This window comes from Microchirus variegatus (genome assembly GCF_963457635.1).
Source record: "Microchirus variegatus genome assembly, chromosome: 4".
Taxonomy (NCBI): Eukaryota; Metazoa; Chordata; class Actinopteri; order Pleuronectiformes; family Soleidae; genus Microchirus; species Microchirus variegatus.
In genome coordinates this window covers 14942606-14963948 of record NC_139805.1, presented here as the reverse complement: position 1 = coordinate 14963948, position 21343 = coordinate 14942606, and the positions used below count along the sequence as shown (strand labels likewise).

The 21343-nt window shown below is 41.6% G+C and overlaps 1 protein-coding gene across 1 annotated transcript in view; it reads right to left on the bottom strand.

Moving 5' to 3' along the window:
- Positions 1 to 3169: 3169 nt before the first annotated feature.
- The window catches only part of xpr1a (xenotropic and polytropic retrovirus receptor 1a), a 61597-nt gene continuing 43423 nt past the window's right edge, over positions 3170 to 21343 (bottom strand). Inside the window, exons 4-15 of the mRNA XM_083888059.1 lie at positions 18570 to 18790; positions 18327 to 18476; positions 18117 to 18200; positions 17393 to 17474; positions 17013 to 17200; positions 16606 to 16785; positions 14407 to 14575; positions 12306 to 12506; positions 6329 to 6495; positions 5581 to 5720; positions 4797 to 5021; positions 3170 to 4481 (exon numbers count right to left, since the gene is read on the bottom strand). Of these exons, the coding sequence (XP_083744185.1) occupies positions 4424 to 4481; positions 4797 to 5021; positions 5581 to 5720; positions 6329 to 6495; positions 12306 to 12506; positions 14407 to 14575; positions 16606 to 16785; positions 17013 to 17200; positions 17393 to 17474; positions 18117 to 18200; positions 18327 to 18476; positions 18570 to 18790 (1865 nt within the window). The 3' untranslated portion in view covers positions 3170 to 4423. The remainder of the gene's footprint in view (positions 4482 to 4796; positions 5022 to 5580; positions 5721 to 6328; positions 6496 to 12305; positions 12507 to 14406; positions 14576 to 16605; positions 16786 to 17012; positions 17201 to 17392; positions 17475 to 18116; positions 18201 to 18326; positions 18477 to 18569; positions 18791 to 21343) is intronic.

Below are 21343 nucleotides of genomic sequence, written 5' to 3'. Positions count from 1 at the left end.
GTGCTTGTTTTGGCTCTTGAAGTGTCCAGATGTGGTGTTTTTCCTCGCATTTATGTTGGTGTAAACCAGATATCTTTGGATTCTGGATTATTGATCCATCAAAACAATGTGGGGCATTATGTTACCTTGAGCTAAGAGAATTTCATCGACAAAACCAGATTAAGAAAATGACTCCTTGCTTATCACCATACTAGTACTTGGTTTGTGTACTTTCTTTGCATTTTGTGCATATTTTAGTTAAAAAGCTCAGTGAGTCTGTTTGTAGCTTCTATGAGCTTTCAGTGACACTAGCTAATATTCACCTGTGTTCAGATGGTTTTTTTTTACTATGTATTTTCAGGTCGTCTCATTCATGATGAGATTTGGCTTAGATTTACGTTGTATTTAGTCTCTTGAGAAAGCTAGTGTGTGACACATTTCCAAGCCTTTTCTTATCAAACGGGGGGTTCCATTTTCATTTTGTGAACATGATTTTCCAGAAAAGTTTGCTGTATTCTCCTGTAACCTTGCGGGTGCATCCTCTGCCAGGAAGCTTTTCAGGCAGATTCATTCATTCTGTTTAGCAGGTTGAACACATTGGTGCCAGACGCTGTTCAGGAATGAAAGGGATGGGGGAAATCCTCTTATCCCCAAACATTTATAGAAATTCTGACTTTTCTCAGATTAATTCTCACCAGGAGCTACAATGCTGCCATCCACCACCAGGCTGCATGCCCCAGAGTCTGGTAAATGATTATGCTCCTGTTCAAGGGCATAGTTTTCCATTCCTTTTTACTTTCCACTCAACTTTAATTGAAATCATCCCTTCTATTTCTAAAACTTTAAGAAGCAGGTTTTAAGTGTAAACCATAGAGAAATCTAGTAAAGACAATTCACAAGAAGAAACGGGAATGCCATCGATCAAAAGGGTAACGTGATGGAGAGCGAGGTCTACTCTTGCATTTGTCTGTGTGCTTCTATATTTTCAGACAGTCTCGCAGCAAAGCCGCTCGGCTTGGAGGTGGTATAAAAAAAGAATAGGTGACAACAGATAAAGTTTAGAACAATAAGAGGCAAGAGGCAGACCGAGTTTTAAAAATAATCGTGGTTTATAAAACCCAGATATGACAGGATCACCAAAGTGTTTACAGAAATACAAATACATCAGGAAAACCATCGTAGAACAGTGTTATACACTCGACATGTACAAACTACTATGTAAAAGGGACTCGGGGAGGATGGTTCAGACGGTAAGACATTTTCCTCTCTTCATGTCTCTGGAAATCACATTAAGCCACAATATATTTCTTCAGCTTATCTTTTTTTTTTGTATCTTATTAAAGTGGAACATCCATCTACCAAACTACAGGTACTATTAACGTTCAGCTAGATTAGAGAGAAGGTACAATCAACATCGAAAGATGGCGGGAAAGGGAGGGAGAGCAGGAGGAGGCACACATCAAACACTTTAACATCAGTGGGATTTCAGCAAGCAGTAGGAACAAAAAATCACCAATGAGGAAGAAGGTGTTGGGACTCATCAAAATCATCATCTCATTGAACACGAACTTTACAAAATAACCGTTTTGTTTCCTCGCAGAGAAGCATCCCAAAAATGCTGCTCATGAGAGAGAAGAGGCTGATGTGGGATCAGCTGAACAGTATCTGGTTGCGGGTCCTCTCACTGGACTGGGGTCAGTTCCTGCTCCTGACTACAGTATGTCAAAGTGCTTCTGTCTGCAGGGGGCAGTTTACAACAACAGATGTAACGTACACTATATCTTCATGCACATTCACAAATGTACAAACAGGATTACAGCTTCTGGACACAGGAAATAGCCCCCCCCCCCCAACCCCATAACGATGAAACCTTGAAATAAGAAGGAATCACCAACAAGACACAAACAATCACGTTCTACTTTTATATAAACGCACTTTCAACAGATTTACACGTGAAAGTGCAGCAATCTTCAACGATAAACATCAGGGCTCCTCCTCATCTACAAAATACTGCTTTTCCTCGGAGCAACATAATGGCAACGCATGAAATCGAACATTGTGGCAGTAGCTACGTAATGACCACTAATATACACATCATGTCAAATAAATTAAGATCTATGTACAATGTCAAATAAAAAGCAGCATGCAGGCAAGACGACAGAAGCTTTTTACAAAACTATCTGCACTAGTGTTGTGCGCTCTGACATGGAGTCAATGTGAGCTGTGTGTGTGTGTGCATGTCTAATGTCTGAATACGTTTATGAGATGTGTCTAGTGTACTTCATTAGACAGGGAAGCTACCCGTCTTCTAAATATAATCAGATACAACATTTCTGCTTTCTATGTTTTCACTTCACATTTCCACACATAAACTGTACAGTCTTAGTCGATTCGGTTTGAAACAAAAACACACACATACTGTACATGAGAGAAACGGGACTCTTCTGTAGCTTTCTTGGCTTCGTCTTACGACTGACTAATGGTTACTCGGTGTCGCCACAGGGAGGAACAGCAGAGCAGAGACTGAAGCGAGACGATAAAGTGAAACACACGTACCAGCAGTGAGGCTGGTGTCGTTTCTCTAAAAGCCACAGGCTTAGAATTAGAGTTTTATAACATACAGCTCTCCTAAAATGTGAGCTGATGCTTTGAGAATAACACGAAGGTTGAAGAGTGTTCGTCAGATGTACAGCACATTTTCCTGGTTCTTATCTACGATTATGGGATTGTTTAAAGATAGTAAAAAACAAAACAAAGAGAGACCTGCCTTTAGTTCCCTTATTCAGGAGCCCAAAGTCAGACAAGAGCTGTAAGACAGACATGTCACATATTTACTGTGTAAGAACCTTTCATTCAGCTGATGTGATGTTGCCAGATCTGACTACAACCTAGCAGTACTCTTATATTTATATACTTATTTCAGACATATCACTGGGGTTGTCACACAAAACAAATAGGTGACTCGATTGTAATGAAGCCTAAAATGTTTTCAATTTGGCTGAATCTACCTAAATAGTTGAAAAAAAGTGTCCTACATCACTACAAACTGCCCCAAATGATACTTACTGCACAGTTGATGCCTCTGGCATATACATTACACCGAGGACTCAAAATCTTATCATTCTATAGTTCACACACATCTAGAGAAATACTAGTAATTCTACTTCTTTTCCTACAAGACAGAGGTCGACTGCTAAAATAGCCTGATTTTGATCGGTTACATGTGACTCACTATAGAGCGTGTGGCGACAGACACATTCATAAAAACAAAGCTTTGGTAGTTAATGCAAAGATTAGCAATGCACATATATATAACAGACTGTGGGGGCACTTTAAGATGACCCGACAGGATAAATGTCATCTTTTTTGTCTAATTTCAGGGTTGGGGTTAAATGGAGGTCTGACAACAAGCTTATCAAAACATTTGGCACAAGTACAACTAAGAAAAAACATTCCGAAGGTTATAAAAAAAAACATCAACAATCATCTTGTGGATGCTCAAACTAGTCTCACTAGTATAAAGAACACATGTAGAGGTACCGAACAACTACAATCGAGTAATAATGCACATCAAATATGAATATTTATGAAGTGTAGCGTCAACTTCACAGACTAGAAATGCTTGAATCAAAACTGTTCTCGTGCTTTGCGTATTAAAATGCACTTTTCCTGCAAGTGCTTCTGCAAGGACTGTGATTGTACACATTATTATTATTATTACAACTCAGCAGAAAAAAAAGGAAGGGGAAAAAAGGATGGAGTATAAAAAGAATCAACAAGTGGAAACCAGTTGATTTGTTTTGATATGCTGTGATGTGTCGAGCCCTTCCTCAGGCTTCTATCGATTCGTATTTAGTCCTTTGATTGACTTCGTTGTTTCCCTGTTGATCCTAGAGTAGTTTAAAAAGGCGTGTAAACAGTCGCGTGTAGCCAGCCTGTGTGTACAGAAAAACTAAATCTAACCAAACAGAAATATTGCAAGGTAAACAACAAATAGTAAAACATCGGTTAGAAAATAAGAGGGTAATCTCAGGGCAGTGTGGTCTGAGTAGCAGAAGTTTTCCGATGACGTCCATCTGTCTGTCTCTGTGGTGGTAGCTCTCGTCTGAACTGTGACAAGTATTACAGTGTTTGTGCTTCAGCAGGTGTGTGTGTGTGTGTAATGTACAGTGTGTGTATATACTTATACTTATAAAGACCATGAAAAGCTGAGGTAAATCCAGACTGACAGTCTTTGCTGATTTAAAGGTTTACATTAAGGGTCAGGATCACTACACTTAGAAAGAACTACAGAGGAGAGAAGGTTGAGGTTGAATGTTAGTGACTGAGGTCCGTATAAGTATAGTATGTCTGTGTGTGTATACATGTGTGTGTGTGTGTGTGTGTGTGTGTGTGTGTGTGTGTGTGTGTGTGTGTGTGGCAGGTACGCATTGACGTTGTGGACTCAGCTGAAGGCCTCATCATCCGTGTCTTCGATAAGCACCTTTGTGTCCTTTTTCAATCTGGAAAAAGAATATTTCAGAAATTAATATAATCTAGAAACATCTTTCTAAAGTAAACTCAGACTTAAATTAAATTAGACTTTCATGCAACCATAAATGCTATGGTTTAACGTGAATTAACATGAATTAACAATATAAATAGTTTGTTCATCTTAGATACATATTATTTCCTAATATTCCTAATGTAAAACAATACGTCCGTGCCTCCATCTTGATAAATTATAATCCAGGACTTAATTCTAAAATATTCTAAATACTTTTTCAATGAAATATAAATGTCCAAGTGTAGAAGTCAGTGTCTGTGTTTTTCCTTACTGTGAGGAGGACAGCAGGGGGCGTCGGAGTGTCAGGCTGTGGGACCTCTTCCAAGTCTTTTTGCCAGAGCGGTTGCGAACCCCATCGTCATGGTCCATCATCTGCTCCAGCAGCGTCTGGTCGTCAGCGTTGAGCGGCGCCACAGAAATATCCCTCACCGCACGAAACTCGCCACAGTTGTTCAGGTGCTCGTTCTCCAGGCGGAAGAAGTTCCACACGAAACGCCTGCAGACAAATTAGGTGAGGAGGACAAACACAAGCACAGCTGTTGGTGCTCATGGGATCATCAGGCAATTTGAGTCAGTGAACTGTTTGAACAGCAGCCATTTTATGCATGTTTTAGCAGGGAAAGCATTCTGTTCATCCTGCACCCTGAAAGTGAGGAGGCTAAATGGAACTCATCCTTTATCACTTTGATTATTTACACTTGTGATTTTCCTACTGTGATCTATCAAAAATGCCTGCTGTCCTCGGCCCGTACACTATTAGAAAGAAGGGTTCCAAAAGGGTCCTTCTAGAAGGGCTGAGGTTCTACCTGGAACCATTTGCTTCTGAAGGGTTCTTGGTAGCAATAATGATTCCAGTAAGAACCATTTTGATCCAGAGAACACTTTAAAACCCCTTTCCTGAATAAAGGTTCTACCTGGAGCCAAAAAAGGTTCTCCTATGAGGACACGCCGAAGAACCTTAAATGGATCTACTTAGCACTTTTATGTCTAAGAGTGTAGAACACCACCACATGTGTGTCAGTATGTTGGGGACAAAAAGTGAGCAAGCAATCCACCTGAAGACCTCGAGCGGGGCCAGCACGGTGGCTACGATGTCGCCCACAGAGTGGATCTTGGTCGTTGTGATCAGAGAGAGCTGGATCGTCCAGGCAAAACGCAGGATCACGTCTTCTATGATGGCACAGTAGTAGTAAGCCTGTGAGAGGAGATGGGATTGATAATTGGTCAAAGGATTAAGATGTAGATTTGTGGTTCAGGTTAAGTTTATGCTCGTCATTTAATTATGTCTGTGTGTGTCTGTACTGTTTTTAAAAACACTGAGTTTTTCAGGACTCATTAGGTCAAATCTGGTTCTAATGTGGCCGGACCTCATTTCTGAGAAGTTATGGTTATGGCTAAGATGTGAATTGTTGTTAGGTTAAATGTAAGGTTAGGTATATGGTTCTAATTAATGTTGGGGTTAATGCTTTGTTTGGGTTTTCCAAATTAATAGAAGTCAATGCCCTAAAGTCCTGAAAGGAAGCGTGGTAGCTTCAGGACCTTTTCTGGTATCAACACTGACCTTATCAGGACCAGTAATCCTCATGGAGACCTAATACCTGGTCCTAATAAAGCAGAACCTAATTTCTGAGGAACTGGTTAAGTGTAGGATGAAGATATCAATTGTAATTATGGTTAAGGTTAGGGATAATGCTTTGTTTAGAATGTCCAAATGAACAGAAGTCAGTACAGTGTCCTGAGAAGAAGGTTAGCTGCACAAATATGTGTGTGTTTGCTCTTCAGATTTCTATCAGACTAATTTACCTTGTGTGGATAGACGATCTCCTCTCTGAGGAAGGTGTTTTCTCCCGCTCCACGGTCAAACAGACCCCAGTCCATACGCAGATCCCAGATCAGTGTGTACAGGGAGCTGATGGTCGAGAACACGATGAGCATGTAGAAGAACGTGTCGGCATCTGTGTGTCCTTGCTCTGAAAACAAAACAACACAAACACAAACTGATGTCAGGTGGCGTTCTGTTTTCATCACGACCAACCATTGTGCAACTTTTCCAATAATGCTTTGACCACTAGAGGGAGCCCCCTCGTCAGGAATGCAGGAGCTATGTTGTATTTGAATGTCCTGTGGGCAAATTTTACATTGACAATTTAATTCCCACTCATAACATGTTCCATCAAACACAGGATGACAGTATTAAATCACCAGAGTGAAGAGAGACCAGCTGAACTTTAAAGACTCAACTAAAGCAACAGTTTCAGTCACACAGTTGAAATATTTCATTTGGAGGAGAGGTATTTATTATGGTAACACAAAGGAACTGAGATGACCAAGTGCACTGTTTTCACACATTTCTTCTTGTTGCAACAAATCAAAAGTGTATAAGATAATGCCAATAGAACCTGTGTGTATGTTATGTTATGATGAATGTATGTATGTTTTCAGTGAGTGAGATCAGAAGAGGATGGAGAAACGAGTGGGGCCGAAGTTGAGGGCTTGTCGAGTCCAAACTGATTGTGGATCTGCAACCAGAGCTGAGGAGAGTTTGGGACCACTGGATTTTGGTAAATAGTATGAATTTTCAGGGGGAGTTGTGGTTTGAGGAGGGACTGGAGGGAAAGCTTTGACAGGAGTGATTTAAATTGGGCCCACGAAGGGAAGGTTAATGGGCTTTTCTTGATAAATTACTTAAAATCTGTTGTGACTGTTGAAACTGTCCTGTCCTGCAAAATTAACTGACTTATCCAAGCTGTGCTTACTGGTTCATTAACTAATTCTGTTGCGGCTACAAAAGCACATAGAACAGCAGATAATACGTCAGATGCATATATCAAATACTCAAACGAAGACTCTGCACTTTGTAGACTGAGCAACTGTAAATGCTTCACTTACAGCTGGACACCTTAAAGGCGCCATATGTAAGAATGTGGCCAAAAACGGTTACTACACTCAAATTCAAAATATCAAGGTCTTTTAGGTTTCGTTTTCGCTCAGACGTAACTGACAACCCGTGGTTGCTCGGCAGCTGAGACTCTACTGACTGCAATGATTGGTAGACGGCGGTAGGTGGCGCCACATGCCAAAACATGATTTCAAAACATGTGCGATGTGCGGTCTGCAAAATATTTTTTATTAATGCAAATATTTTGGCTGTACTGTTGTTTTTGGTGAGTTCAGTTTGTTATATGAACATTATTCCTGAGTCTCTGTGACATATTAGGAGGAATTTACAGCCAGTTGCTTTAGTTTTATTACATAATGCACCTTTAAGTTTATGTACTATTGTATAGTCTTAGAAAAAAGGGTTCCAAAAGGGTTCTTCTACAAGGGCTGAGGTTCTACCTGGAACCATTTACTTCTGAAAAACCCTTTCCCGAAGAAAGGGTTCTTGGTAACACTAATGCCGCCCCCTCATCATAAACAGATGAAACCATTAAACAAACCAGAGATGCTCGGTGCATGTTCATGAAGATCTGCTGATGACTGTTTAACAAGCTCTGAGTTTGTCTACATTTGTTTCATGTGCTGTGTGATGTCAGTGTGCATCATGAGCAGTGTTCTGCAGCGCCTGTGTGTCCACGCAGGTTCACCGCCGCGCGTGTTGCTTGTTCCTGAGGCATGATAAATCAGGAGCTGTTGGGCCTAACACAGCGTTTCAGACAGACACAGACAGCAGAGACCAGACAGCGGCTGGCCACTCTCCCATTCGTCATCGTCACAGCTTCTTCCTGCTGCCAGCCAACGAGACGCCGGGGAGCAGAGTGGGGACATTTCTAACAGAGAATTATTGCTGCTGCTCTGTTAACTGCTTGCGCCCATTGTGCTGTGTGCTTCTTTAGCTGAGCGATAGGATGGAAGTGGTCCCTATGGCCACACTAAGTACAATAGACTCTTTTAACTGGGAATATCTATCTGATGTCCCCGTATAGCCCCATCCTCTGAAGTGACATAGTATTTAACCCTTCAGTTTCTGTGAGGGTTGATGTTTTTCCCCCACCAGGCTGGTTAACCACGGGGCCATTACGGGGTTAAAACACAGTGACATGGACATTGATTGGACGCTGAGCAGAGGTTAACAGTGACAGTGGTCTCACACACACACACACACACACACACGCAAACCAAAGAGGTTAAAGGCGGTTAAAGTTAGAGCACTTCAGTGGCCCACGCCGCACTGGTGGAAACAAGTTTACAACAACAAGCAGTCCCTGCTATCAGTGTAATTTCTCATCTGTTGGCAACCAAACCAATCAATAAAGTGATTAGGAATAATCTGTACCTGGAGACCTCTCTGCCACAGAGAAAGGTAACTACGTTTATTTACTCAGACACTCTAAGTACAGTAGTTGAAGTAAGAGGTATCTCCATTTTCTGCTACTTTACCTTATACCTTAAACTACTACAACAATTATTTCTCCCTTAAATTTGCCTACAATGTGTAGTTACTAGTTTGTAGTTTAGAGCTACAGAGAGTAATTCAATTTAAATCAATGTCTGATATATTCAAGCTATTGCTCAATGACTTCACCCAACGCTGATTAAGCCTATCAGCGCTTAAGTGACTCTATCTGCAATCCTCTGTATAGCAGTGTTTTATCTGATTAGTTTTATGTCAAGACTGAGTGAAAATGGAGGAACGTGCCCATGAAAAGCTGAAAGTGGAAACGAAAACAACATAGAATGTATATAGAATGGATGTTGTCCTCCAAGTCAATTCTTCGGCCAACCAAGAAATGAGGATATAGTCGATAACCACTCGGGGTGAACCAGTGGTCCCCCCAAAAATATCCACTACACATTTTCCCAAGGAGTTAATGGCCTCAATTCCAAGTTTCAGTTCTTACTGAATAGCACGTGATGTCAGATTTATGTTCCACTTTAGAGGAAAACAGATGATACAGTTTGATTGACAGCTGGTATCATCCAATAGGAACCTGGTTGCCAAGTATTATTGCTGATGTTGGCTTACCTGGCTCAAGCAAACCCCACTAAATAAAGCTTAGGACTTGTACTGGAACTTTGTCCACTCAGGTGTGACATCATTCTCAGGTCAGACTTCTGAGCTAAATGGAACGCGGCCTATTTGCTGCAGCAGGAGTCTGTTTGGCCTCAGCAGGGGTGAATTAGAGTTCAAGCAGGCAGAGAATAACATTTGACTCATGCAGGGTCTTTTATCTTCACGGGTTTATGAGCGTGTGTTTGACTGAGGGTGTGTGTTGCTATTCCTCTCCTGATAACGACTGGGGGCGTCAGTACATGAAATCAAGTTATAAAAGCTGTCAGCTTTGGGCTCATCTCTATTCCAGCAGAGTCCGACGGACATGTGTTCAGCCCCGGGCTGAAAATTACACTCTCCTCTCCTTTCCTCTCCTCTCCTGGTTTTCTCGGTTACTCTTCATGTTCCCACTCACTTTAACCTCCCCCTCTGAGCTCTATCAGCTCTGAAATTGTTGATCCTTCGCTGCAGCATGGCTCCATTTATTCCCGCCACTCATGACCACAGTCTGCCTCTCACCAGCAGGGCAATGTTCCTCTTTCGTTTGTGTTATTGTAGCAGGAGTTTTTGATGCTGATTTCACACAGAAGGATGTCTTTAAATCCAGCGTAGCTTTGATTCGACGGGCATCTCAACATTTTTCCTCATGCTTAATCCCACATTTTGTAATTTGCCACCTCCTTCAAACAACATTTCTCTATCAGTGCTGTTCTCTCCTATGCAATATCCTGTTCACCATAGATAAAATCCCATGGTCATCATCATTAGGCCTCTAACTCCCCTGTATCTAAAACGGCATTATACCTCATGTCACTGTAAGAAATAGTAGTTCCTGTATTGCGCCTTTTGAGTAAAGACTGGTTTATTCTTATTATAAGAAATAACAATATATCATACAGGGCTTTGGGATTTTGCTTACATCAGGAAATCCTCTTCTCTTGATCAACTTGATCATTTATTCACAGCAATGGAGTGAAATCCAGTCTGACGGGAGAAATCTGCTCATTTGCACATTACTCCAAAACTGCATCATACATACAACAGGAAGTACAGAGAGACCTGTAATTTAACGGATTTATAATCGGTGAACACGACGTCGTCCTCCACTCGGTTTATTGGCTGAATTTATGGTTTGATTATTTTTGCCTTTCCCGGCGATAAATGTCCTGGCAGTTCCAGGAATGTGTGAGGTGGCTCAGCGGTGAGCGCACACAGACGCTGTGAAGTGAGAGCCGTGATCGGGGGGTTTGCAATGAAGGTGACACATAGTACATGTGCACACTCACTGGGAAGCCTGCCAGATACTGAGTGACACTCCTGCCACCTTTAACAGCTGGACCCAGCGGTGTGAACATGACGCTAATGCAGATGTCTTTCTCTGGCGGATGCTGAGAAATCTTCTGCCCTGTGTCCACACAGACTGTTATATAGTATAGTACCAGTGATACCTGTTTATGTATTAATCCCATATTTGAATACAAGATATACAAGATATACATACATATAGATACAGCAGTGCCATTCATTAGAGGGTTTTCAATTTACCAGAACAACAATTTCTGTGGGAAATGCTTCATATATCTCCCAAAAGACAATTTCCTCAACCATTTACAATCTATGAACGCATCTGTGTGTAGGAGTGTGTGTGTGTGTGTGGCTCCCACCCTCCCCTTTCACTTAACCAGTGATTGGTCTCGGCCTCCATTATCATGCAGGATGAAACACAGCTTCACACAGAATAACACATGAAGACAGGCCATTAGTCTAAGGGTCTACGCGCTTCAGACCAGAGGAGAAAGGAGGATATGATTTAATAGACAACTTTTCCTCCTGAGATGAGGAGGAAAGCACCAGTCTGTCCAGTCATCTGTCTGTCTGTCTGTCTGTCTGTCTCTTCCTGATTCATTCAGTATCACTGACAGTTTGGGAAGCAAGTCTATTGATTTGAATATTTTATCGGAAAAGAATAAAGTCAAGCTGGGAAATAACATTTAGCCCTGCAAAAGGGGTGAAGATAAAGTTTCACAGCTGACATTTAGCTGGTGAATAAATATGTGATCTGATATCTGGAAAAGAGTTTACATATATGAGAGGATGGAAAATAAACTGCTTTGAAATTAGAAATGTGTGGAGAAATATCTGAGATGCAGAAGTGAAACACAAAGGCTGAACGCTGGAGTGATGTCTCTATCGCCCGCTGCGGTGTCTTTGAACACCAACTCCTTTGTGATACGGCGTCTGAATCTGAATAATTGCAGGCTAATTGTGAAACTGTCAGAGAGAGTGACTTGACTTTTAATGGTATCTGCACTCAGTTTTCTCCTTTCCTTTACTTTCACCTTGCTCCTTTTTCCTTTTCTCCTCTCTCTTCTTGCATTTCTTTCTTTCTTTCTCTGTTTGCTACCTCTCCCCCCACTCCCACCTCAGACTGAATGCCTGAATGCACAACCTTTTATTTCCACACTTGTGTTTGACAGATTTTTTTCACCATTTCCATTATGAAGCTCTCAGTGCTGTCAAGGAAAATAAGATTCTCGCATTTGGCCTCAAGGTCATGGCTGCTTTCTGAACACACATGTTATATTGAGATAGAACATTTCAAAAGCCTGTGTTGTTGTTGACATACTGCTGGAACACAGATGCTGTTCGATTGCAGTTTGTTGATTCTCAGGTTCATACCTGATATTAAGCTTAGATGTTATTGCACTGAAAACTGAACTGATACTATCTCATCTCAGCTGGAAAAAACACATTAATTACATATCTCAGTGTAGATATATTTTTTACCTCGGTGTGTGGCGTAGAGCGCAGCAAACGTGACGACGAAGAAGGTGGTCGAATATTTCCCAGCATTCACCAGGTGAGGGAAGGCCCTCTTGGTGTCACGGTAACGCCTCAGACATTGGATGAAGCGGCACCAGGCAGGCAGGCACTGGATGATGGCACGCAGACCGTAAGAGTAGCTGTGGCAAACGTAGTCATTGGGGTCTGAAATAAAAGCAGAACAGTACTGTAATATAATTATGTTGCCTTATATTATGATAATAATATTGTGTTCTGGTTCTCTTTTCCAGGTTATTCCCCTCCACAAGGAAAAGCTCATCATAATTAAAGTCACATGGTGACCTCTGTGTGGCCAAACATTTCCATTCCATTAACTCCACATTAATTAATTGATGTCAGTGTTGATAGAGTCAGTGACAGCCATTAAAACCTTGTTCATGTCACATTTTCTGACAGGAAACTCTCTGGCACACTGTCAACGTTGTCACTGTCTTCATCTGCACATTGTGATGTGATTCAACAGATGAAGAATGAACAATTACCTGCAAACATTCAGACAAATTCAGGTATTTATGATCAATACATGTATCTGTGATGTTTTTTTTTTTATGTATTACAATAATAAATGTTCCTTAACATTTTCTACTTTTTTAATCTTAACAAACCCAGTCACAGTAGGTGTGAACTTAACATGCAATGACCGCCAGGAGCTAAAGAAGCAAGAAGTGGACCCAGCACTAACCAAGTACACAACACAGAAAGATTTATTTATTCAAAATGAGGGATTGTCTTTTTTCAAAATTTTGGAAGTTGAAGTTTGGAAGAAGCCACTACATGCTTCACAAAATTGCGCATCTTAAAACCATAAACTTTGTATTTGAATTAGGGTTGTTTGATCGCTGTGAATCGACTCCTAGTTAAGGTGTGGTGATTTTGTTTTGTATCCCTCACAGAGAAAACACATGACTACTTAATATGCAGACTGGCTCACTGCTGCTTCAAGAAGCTGCTGTCTGTTCACCGTTGAATGACGATGGACAAGGAAAAAATGCAGAAGAACTAAATCGTGGCTGTACTTCTTAACAAAGACAGAGGCTTCTGGTCATGCGGACACTGATCTCACTTTTGCTATGAGAGAGGACATGTTAGCTTTAGCATTTATAGAGCTTACGTACAACAAACAGATGGATTATTTAGTGGCCGAAAGAGAACATGACCTAACTGGACACCTTGAGGAACAGACACAGTAGTTACTTCTGAGATGACGACATGACGTCCCAGAACCTCTTATCAACCTTCTGTCTTCTGACGGGGTGAGTTTTCATTAACGTTGTTAATCTACATTAAATTAGTGTTCATTCAAAGTCACATACAGGGATTAAAAGCTAGATGCTGCCCTAAACTGAATTTGATTTTGTACCTCAGAAAAATGCATTAACTATATTATAGCTGTGTTATGTAGTCCAAAACAATGTGACTGAAAAAAATATGACTACAATCATGTTAGGACAGTAAATGATAACAGAATAAACCACTCCCCTTGCTATGTATTTTTTAAGTTATTTCATTTCAAATGTTAAGAGTTTATTATGTACGTTTTTTTATATATTGTATATGTGTTGTTCTGTGTAGCAGTGTAGCTCATAAAATAGTATCTGCGGTCCAGTTGCTGTGATGAAAAGTAGCTCATACAGAGAGGTGTGGTTTTTCTCTGACAGCTTAGACCAGGAGTGGGTTGTGCTATGTAAATGTGATGATTCTGTCTCTTGGCTCCCAGAAGGTGTACATTTTTCAGGCTAAAATTCCCCCTAAAGCAGTTTGAGGAGTGCCATAATATTCAAATGGCCATAATAATAAGTAAAAATGTCCCTGGTTTTGCCGTGGCTAGGCTTGTTGTTTCTACAGTATGAGGGTGCAAGAGACAGTTTTCCAGAAAAGGAAAATATTATTATCATTTTTATTAATTTCATCTTGATGAGGTGGGACCAGAAATGGTGTTTAAGTATTTTCACTTAATGTGGACAAGGGAAAGCGGGAAACAACAGTCACAGGTGCACAGGAGGTTTTAGGTCACGACACTGTGACCTTGGATCTAATGTCTCACCTTTAAAAATGGGCAGCAGGCCTTTACTGTTGCTCCACTGTAGCTCAAAGATGTAGAAGCAGATGAGATACTCCAGGTCCATCAGAACGACCACCAGAGAATTCAACTGATCAGCCAGCCAGAAGTCCGCAAACTCCACGCGGTGAAATGGCGCCGTGAACACGCGAAACTGGACACAGACAAATAATGGAAAGAAAGATTCTATATAAAAACTGTTACCTTTCAGAAAACATCTCATCTGATTTCTCTGACACAAGATTAATCCTAATACCTTAATTTCATTTAATTTCTGATTTATACGAGTAAACCCAGGAAATTCTGGCTCTGTGACTGAGTCAATCAACAATTAATTAGTGTGTAATTGTCACAGTACTTCAGTGGAGATGCACCATGCAGGAAACAACCTCTATTAATAATCGGTAGAACACAAAAGGATTAGAGCTGCAGTCTCCCTTATCAGCGCACAACAGGACACTAATGAGTCAGTCTTTGTGTCTGTGTTTATCTGTGTCACTCCTCACTGGCGTAGAACCACAAGCACATGAAACGACTTGGCAGCGTACTGGGGCGAATGTGGGTAGGTTATTTAGGATGTGACTTTTGGCAGGAGCTCAGTTATTGACCACACTTTGTAAAATGATACAACCCCACTCCACTCTCTCCATATTCACCCTCAGGCTGCATGTGACATTCAGAGGTGATTGTACACATTCTTCCATGTACAGTCTCAGATGGAAAAACCTGCACATGCTCTGCCTCTACTGCAAATGTCACATATTGATCTTATACAAACACAAGCATTATATATGTTTCTCTTAACCCGTCAATCAAAGTTTGTATTGATCATGCAGCCATCTTGCTCATATCTGCTCCGCGTGGAAGACTCAAGGTTAGGCCTGTTGCACTCAGGTGGTTAGCTTTTTCATATCTTGAGCAAACACCAGTAATCCAGGTGCTTGCTCTGCAGTTTGTCCTATAATGAAAAATGTGTCCTCTACGTTGCGTGTTTATTGTCACAGGAAAGTAGTGCGCCTGCCATGGATACGTGCTATAGCACAGCTTGAAATATATCCCATTTTTCTATGAGGTTTGACAATCACGAAAACCAACTCATACCAGCTCTAATTATGTGCAGATTTTTGATTGCACTGATCTTTTCATGACTTCGGCTGATTATGGAGACAAACCAGTGGAGGAGGGCTGACTGAGTGCTCATGTGGACCTTAGGGAGCAGTGAAGAGAAGGACAAAAAAAATGAGATGAGGGAAGAAGGAGGGGCTGCTGTTGCTGTTGCTGCTGGGGAAGAATGAAGGAGGGGAGCGAAAGAGTGAGGAGAAGAGGAGGAGGAGGGACAGAGGAGCTCAGGGCATCAACATACTGATAGATCTATGCCCGTAATGATTGCACAGTCACAGCCTCCACATCCCCTGAGACGAGGCTGCATTCTATTATCTCTCCACCCTCCTGCCCTCTGTCTCACTGCACCCTCCTCCACACACACACACACACACACAGACTGGTAGCACAGATTAGACAAAGAACAGCAGAACATGGGAGGGTTTTGTTCACATGAAACCTGAGATTGATATCTGAATCATACATGATCATTATGATGACAGGCTCTCGCACACACACACACACACACACACACACACACACACACACACACACACACACACACACACACACACACACACCCACACACACACACACACACACACACGCACACTGTCTGACACACAAACTCAAACTTCATTCTCTTTCGATCACATTTGGTGTTGCTTTAGAAACACAACACCAAAATAACAATAAACGATTGTGCACAGCAACAGGAGGAGGATCTGAGAGCAAGCAGTGGCAATACAGGTGGAAGTGAGGCTTCTTCTCTTACTATCTCTGTGTTTAACGTCAATTAATCACTTGATGAATGTCCTAAGTGGATTATTTACGTCTTTTTATGCCCATACAAACGGGGACGTTGTAATTTATAATCAGAATGATTTTAATAGTAAATATAGCTATTTTCTCATTTTATTTTTACACGCACTTCCTTTACAATGTTGTCCATCTAAAACATTACTTACTGATGCCTCACATTTGTCAACATTAGCCTGTGTGTAACTGTTTCTCTCATCCATCCACACAAAGCAAACGACTGCAGGAAACGTCTGGAAGAACAAAGTCAATAGTTGGACTGACCAGCAGCTTGAGGAGCCAGAAACGCGATTTGTAGTAGCAGGTCTTGAACGGGTTGATAAGGAAAAGCAACATGAAGCCATAAAGGATGAGCGGGTTGACCTGCATGGGGAGGTACGTGTACTCGGAGTAGAGACAAGAGAGGATGCTGAGACACCACAGCACACCCAGGAAACCAGCGATCTGAAGCACAGAGAGAGGAAACACAACAGACTCCCATCAAAGTGCAGCTCTTTTAACACATGATCACCAGGTAAACTTAACAATGCTGTGCAAATTATTTGTATAGGTAAACTCAGTAAGATTTGTAATAATAATAACTAAACAACCTCATTCTTGGAAATGCACCATATTCAATGTGAATTCACTTCCATAGAGCAACTGTTTCCATTGTGTGTCTTCATTCTAACCTCAAACAGGTGTTGGTGGGAGAGGTTGTTACGGGGATTGATCTCAAAGATGAGGACATGGTTGACTCCTGCCTGCCTCCATCCATACGTGTTAATGCCCAACAGGAAGAGGAACTGGATCAACAGAAAGCCGCCCCGATAGATTCGCACCAGAGGCCACATGTTCTCGTAACGGATGAAAACAGCACCTGATGGAACACAGTAAATATGTCTTTTAATATGAAACTGTAGAGTTTTGACTGTCTGACAGCACATCTGAGGTCAAACAGTGACAGCCTGCTCGACACGCTCCAATTAATCTAAAACACGACTGAATGTTATCTTGTATCCTCAAAAGCACATGAAAAAATGATGAATGAACAAATGTTCCTGTGACTTACCAGTGAGAACAAAGGCGATGGCAAGAATGATAAAGAAGCCGCAGAAGAGACCAACACGAAAGGTCGTCCAGGCCAAAGCAGGCTGAGTGAGGTGTAGATAAATACAGAAAAACATTATAAATACAATACTAATAATTATAACACTTATAACACTTCAGGTAAAAACTACATGTGTTATACACCTGTCTGGATGAAATGGAGAGATCAATGTTCACAATAACACAATTCAAGTCAGACATGACGGTAATTAATGACGGTTATATGACAGTAGATATAACGTAGGGGATAAAGTGCCACGAGCCTCTGTTATTTCTGAAATATATCCTGTGCGTGCACCAATGGAAAGGCACTTAGAAAATCAATACCAAAGCCTCTCACGGTTCCTCTCACGTTGTCTCTTCCCATCTTCTTTCCTGTTTCACTATGTCTCATGATGGGAGGCTTCTCATATTTTGTTTTCAACTTATGTTCAGCCCAACACCATTGCCTGTTCAGACTTTAAAGGAATTTAATAAAGGGTATAATGATAATACTTTTGTTTATCATAGTAATTATGTCTTGTGATAGATTTGAAGGGCTTCACATGAGGGAGCTTTCACTTTCATGACCACAGAATGGACAAGTACATCAGTTACTTAGAGGCGAGGGTTGATCGTGACCGTAACAAATCATGTTTATAAACAGATATTAGTGAGGGACGGCAAACATGAGCAGCATGTCTGACCTGAGCTGCCCCCAGTGGAGGAACTCTCAGTCTCTTCATGGCTCTCTGACGATCTCCTCCCTCCAGCTCTGTGGTGACGAGGGTCTGGACACGCAAGCAACAAACAAGTAGCAACAGTGGTATAGATTTAGTGCATCGTTGTGCATTGTTCACCAGTCTCATTTGGTAACATAATACTGTGTGTATGTTTGTGCATGCGTAAGCGCGCACCTCTGTCTCAGAGATGAGCTGTGTGATCTTTTTGCAGGTGTAGAACGGCGCCACCTCCACGTGAGCCACGCGCCAGTCGGCCCCGCGAGGAGTGTCCAGGATCTTGTCATGTTTCTTCAGGATCTTACGAAAACCAGTGAAGTTCAGGTTCTGCAGGTGAAAAAAAGACCACATTATTATTTTATTGAAAGGCCTGGTAATTTAAACTGCAAGTGTCAAAATGTGCGTTTGTGCTTGTGACACCTGGTAGTTCTGGAGAAGGATGAGGCTGAGGTAGAACTCGCTGAAGGCTAGCTTCAGGTCCTTGATATTGTGGTGTTTGCAGCGCTCCTCCTGTGACAGGTGGAACACCGTCTTGCGTTTGCGGAGGCCAGGCGGTGCGTTGCTTTCACGCTGAGCGTCCAGTGAAGACTGAAGCTCATTCTGCAGCGTGGCAAAACGCCTCTGGGCCTCAGCAAGCTTTTCTACAGGGAAAAGAAAAAAAAAAGAAAATGAGGTTTAGGGCCTTTTTTTAACCACTCAAGATCTAAATGAAGTGACATATCATTAGTGGTTGTATTTCTTTATAGTCTATCTCAGTTAGTTGATCTATTATTTGAAACAATTGATAGAATTCAGAGAAAGTATAGTAAAATACATTACAAATAAACGAGGATTAATAAGATGAGTCAAATCGTAAAACAATGCGTGTTGCTCAATCCTGCACACTGTACGTTTACATTGATAATCCAACAGTCCCTCATTCTGTTGGACATGTGTTTTGGTTGTCTGACCATTATGCCCATGGGAGGAAAGACGACCCTTCACTTTGGTCTGACAAACCGCTGCTAAGAGATGTCGGCTCTTTAGTTTGATATCCAATTTCTTGAGGACAACTTTCTGTAACAAGCTTCAAAAAGGTGACAGTTAAAAAAAAAAAATCCTCTGTTAGGCTGAACTGATGTGAGGACCCATGAAAAAAGAGAGGGGAATAATCAGCATTTCATTAACCTCTCTTGCAGTTCTACCTACTTTTCTGACACAGATTAGCTCTCTTCCACTTTTTCTTTTTTTAAACCACTCAGAAAACCATACTTGTACGTATGGTATGTTTGCAGTTGCATGTTATCCTCCATCTGGAGTGGAAGCCATTAAACAAACAGACTTGGAGTCACGTTAGAAACACTGATATTTCCTTGCAGTTCTGTGCGTCTGATAACAAACTAGATCTGACATGGTGTGAAGCTTTTCTCAGCTCCTTTTCCCCAGACTGTCAGAGCCTTCAGTCGTGGTTTCCCAGGTTTCCTCAAAGCAGTGGTGGTGACCTTCACGCTGTGCTGCTTGAACGCACACCCACCCACACATATACAATATTCCCATACAGTATATCACACTACAGCCCTAACAGGAACGCCATGTATGTTCTTTGACATCTAAACTCCTGTTATCCTTCGTTTGGACTCATAATGTCTGTTGTAATGATGCAACAGGAGAACAGCAACAAAAAATCAGACTGTCTAATTCAGATTAAATCTGGCACTCTGGGAGTGCAGTGTCATTTCACAGCAGGGGACAGGGCTGGATTGTCCATCTGTGTGAGGTTAATGAAGCTGAAAAAGACAGGTGTTGGTGGTTCAGATTTCCAGTGATGTGGGTTTAATGGAGAATTGAAAAGAGTCCATTGTTCTTCCTCTGCTTTCAGGAACACAGAGGGTGAGAGCCGTGGTGTGCAGAAACTTTTTTTTGGTGTGTGTTTAACCCACAGTGATGAAAGTGTTGTCCAGCAAGCTGGCTTTCAGCGCAGCACAGGAGGATGGCTTTGAGAGGTCAGTGAACCCTTTCAGAGAGAGAGAGATGGAGAAAAGCTGCGTGGAGGCGAGTCTCTCATGTAAAGTCAGTTTCTCCAGCTCTCCACTTGCTCTCACTCAATCATAACAGCTTTTCCAAACCACACACACACACACGCTGCTCATAGATCAGCCTGTCAGATACATCTTTGTAATTTCTTGGAAAAACAAGACGCCTGAGCACAGGAAGGAGACACTGATGTTTTCAGATACAAAATGTAACCTCAGACCTTCAATTTGCTGAGGAGACAGTGACTCACTCACTGTGATAAAATGTCTACCTGAATATATCCAAAAAGACCAGTTATTGTTTGCTCTGCTGATCTTTTATTAATACAGACAGAAAATTGGATCCAGTTTATTATGGCACAGAATGGTGCTAGTTAACCCTCTTATCCCTCCCTACTCAGCACTTACTGTCAGTCCACAAATTAAGTATATTGTTCACTATTGTTATGGCCAATCAAAATGTAACCTCTCGGGTTAGTTGCTGTGCCATGTTGAGTGTGTGCACAAGTCGAGTTGGAGAGGACAATAGGGTGAAACAGACAGTGTGAGTTTGCAGTACACCGCACCCGACACATCTGACAATCTCTCATCTGCTCACTTGTCAGAGCTAAATCCCCAAAACACATATAACACACACTGGCGGCCAAAAAAATAAAAGACCCATGTGGAAAAGAGAGCCCTGTGAGAGCAGTTTAAATGATACTGGAGAGCCGGCGATGACCTAGCTTTGGTCATCTTCTGCCTCGACTACTGCAACGCCTTGCTAACAGGCCTCCCGACCTGTGCTGTGAAACAGTGAACAGGCTACAGGTGGATCTAACCCTCAGGATGTGAAGTCAACAAATTACATTAAAAAGTGTTTTAAAAATCAACATGCAAATAAATTGAGTGGGTTCTGCAAATTGGTCACTCTTTGACCGTAGGTGTAGGTGTGAGAGTGAATGGTTGTTTGTCTCCCTGTGATGGACTGACAGCTGCCAGCTGAGATTGGCACCAGCGACCCTCATGTGGAGGATATAGCAGTAGAAAATGAGTGAGTGAGTGAATACACTGATTAAGCACATACTTTTGTTTGCTCATATGTAAAAAAATAACAATGTTTTTGTGATTGTAATAATATTTTTCTGTGATCATAATGCTAAACTACTTGCTCAGGGACAAGACACTGATATAATGCTGTGG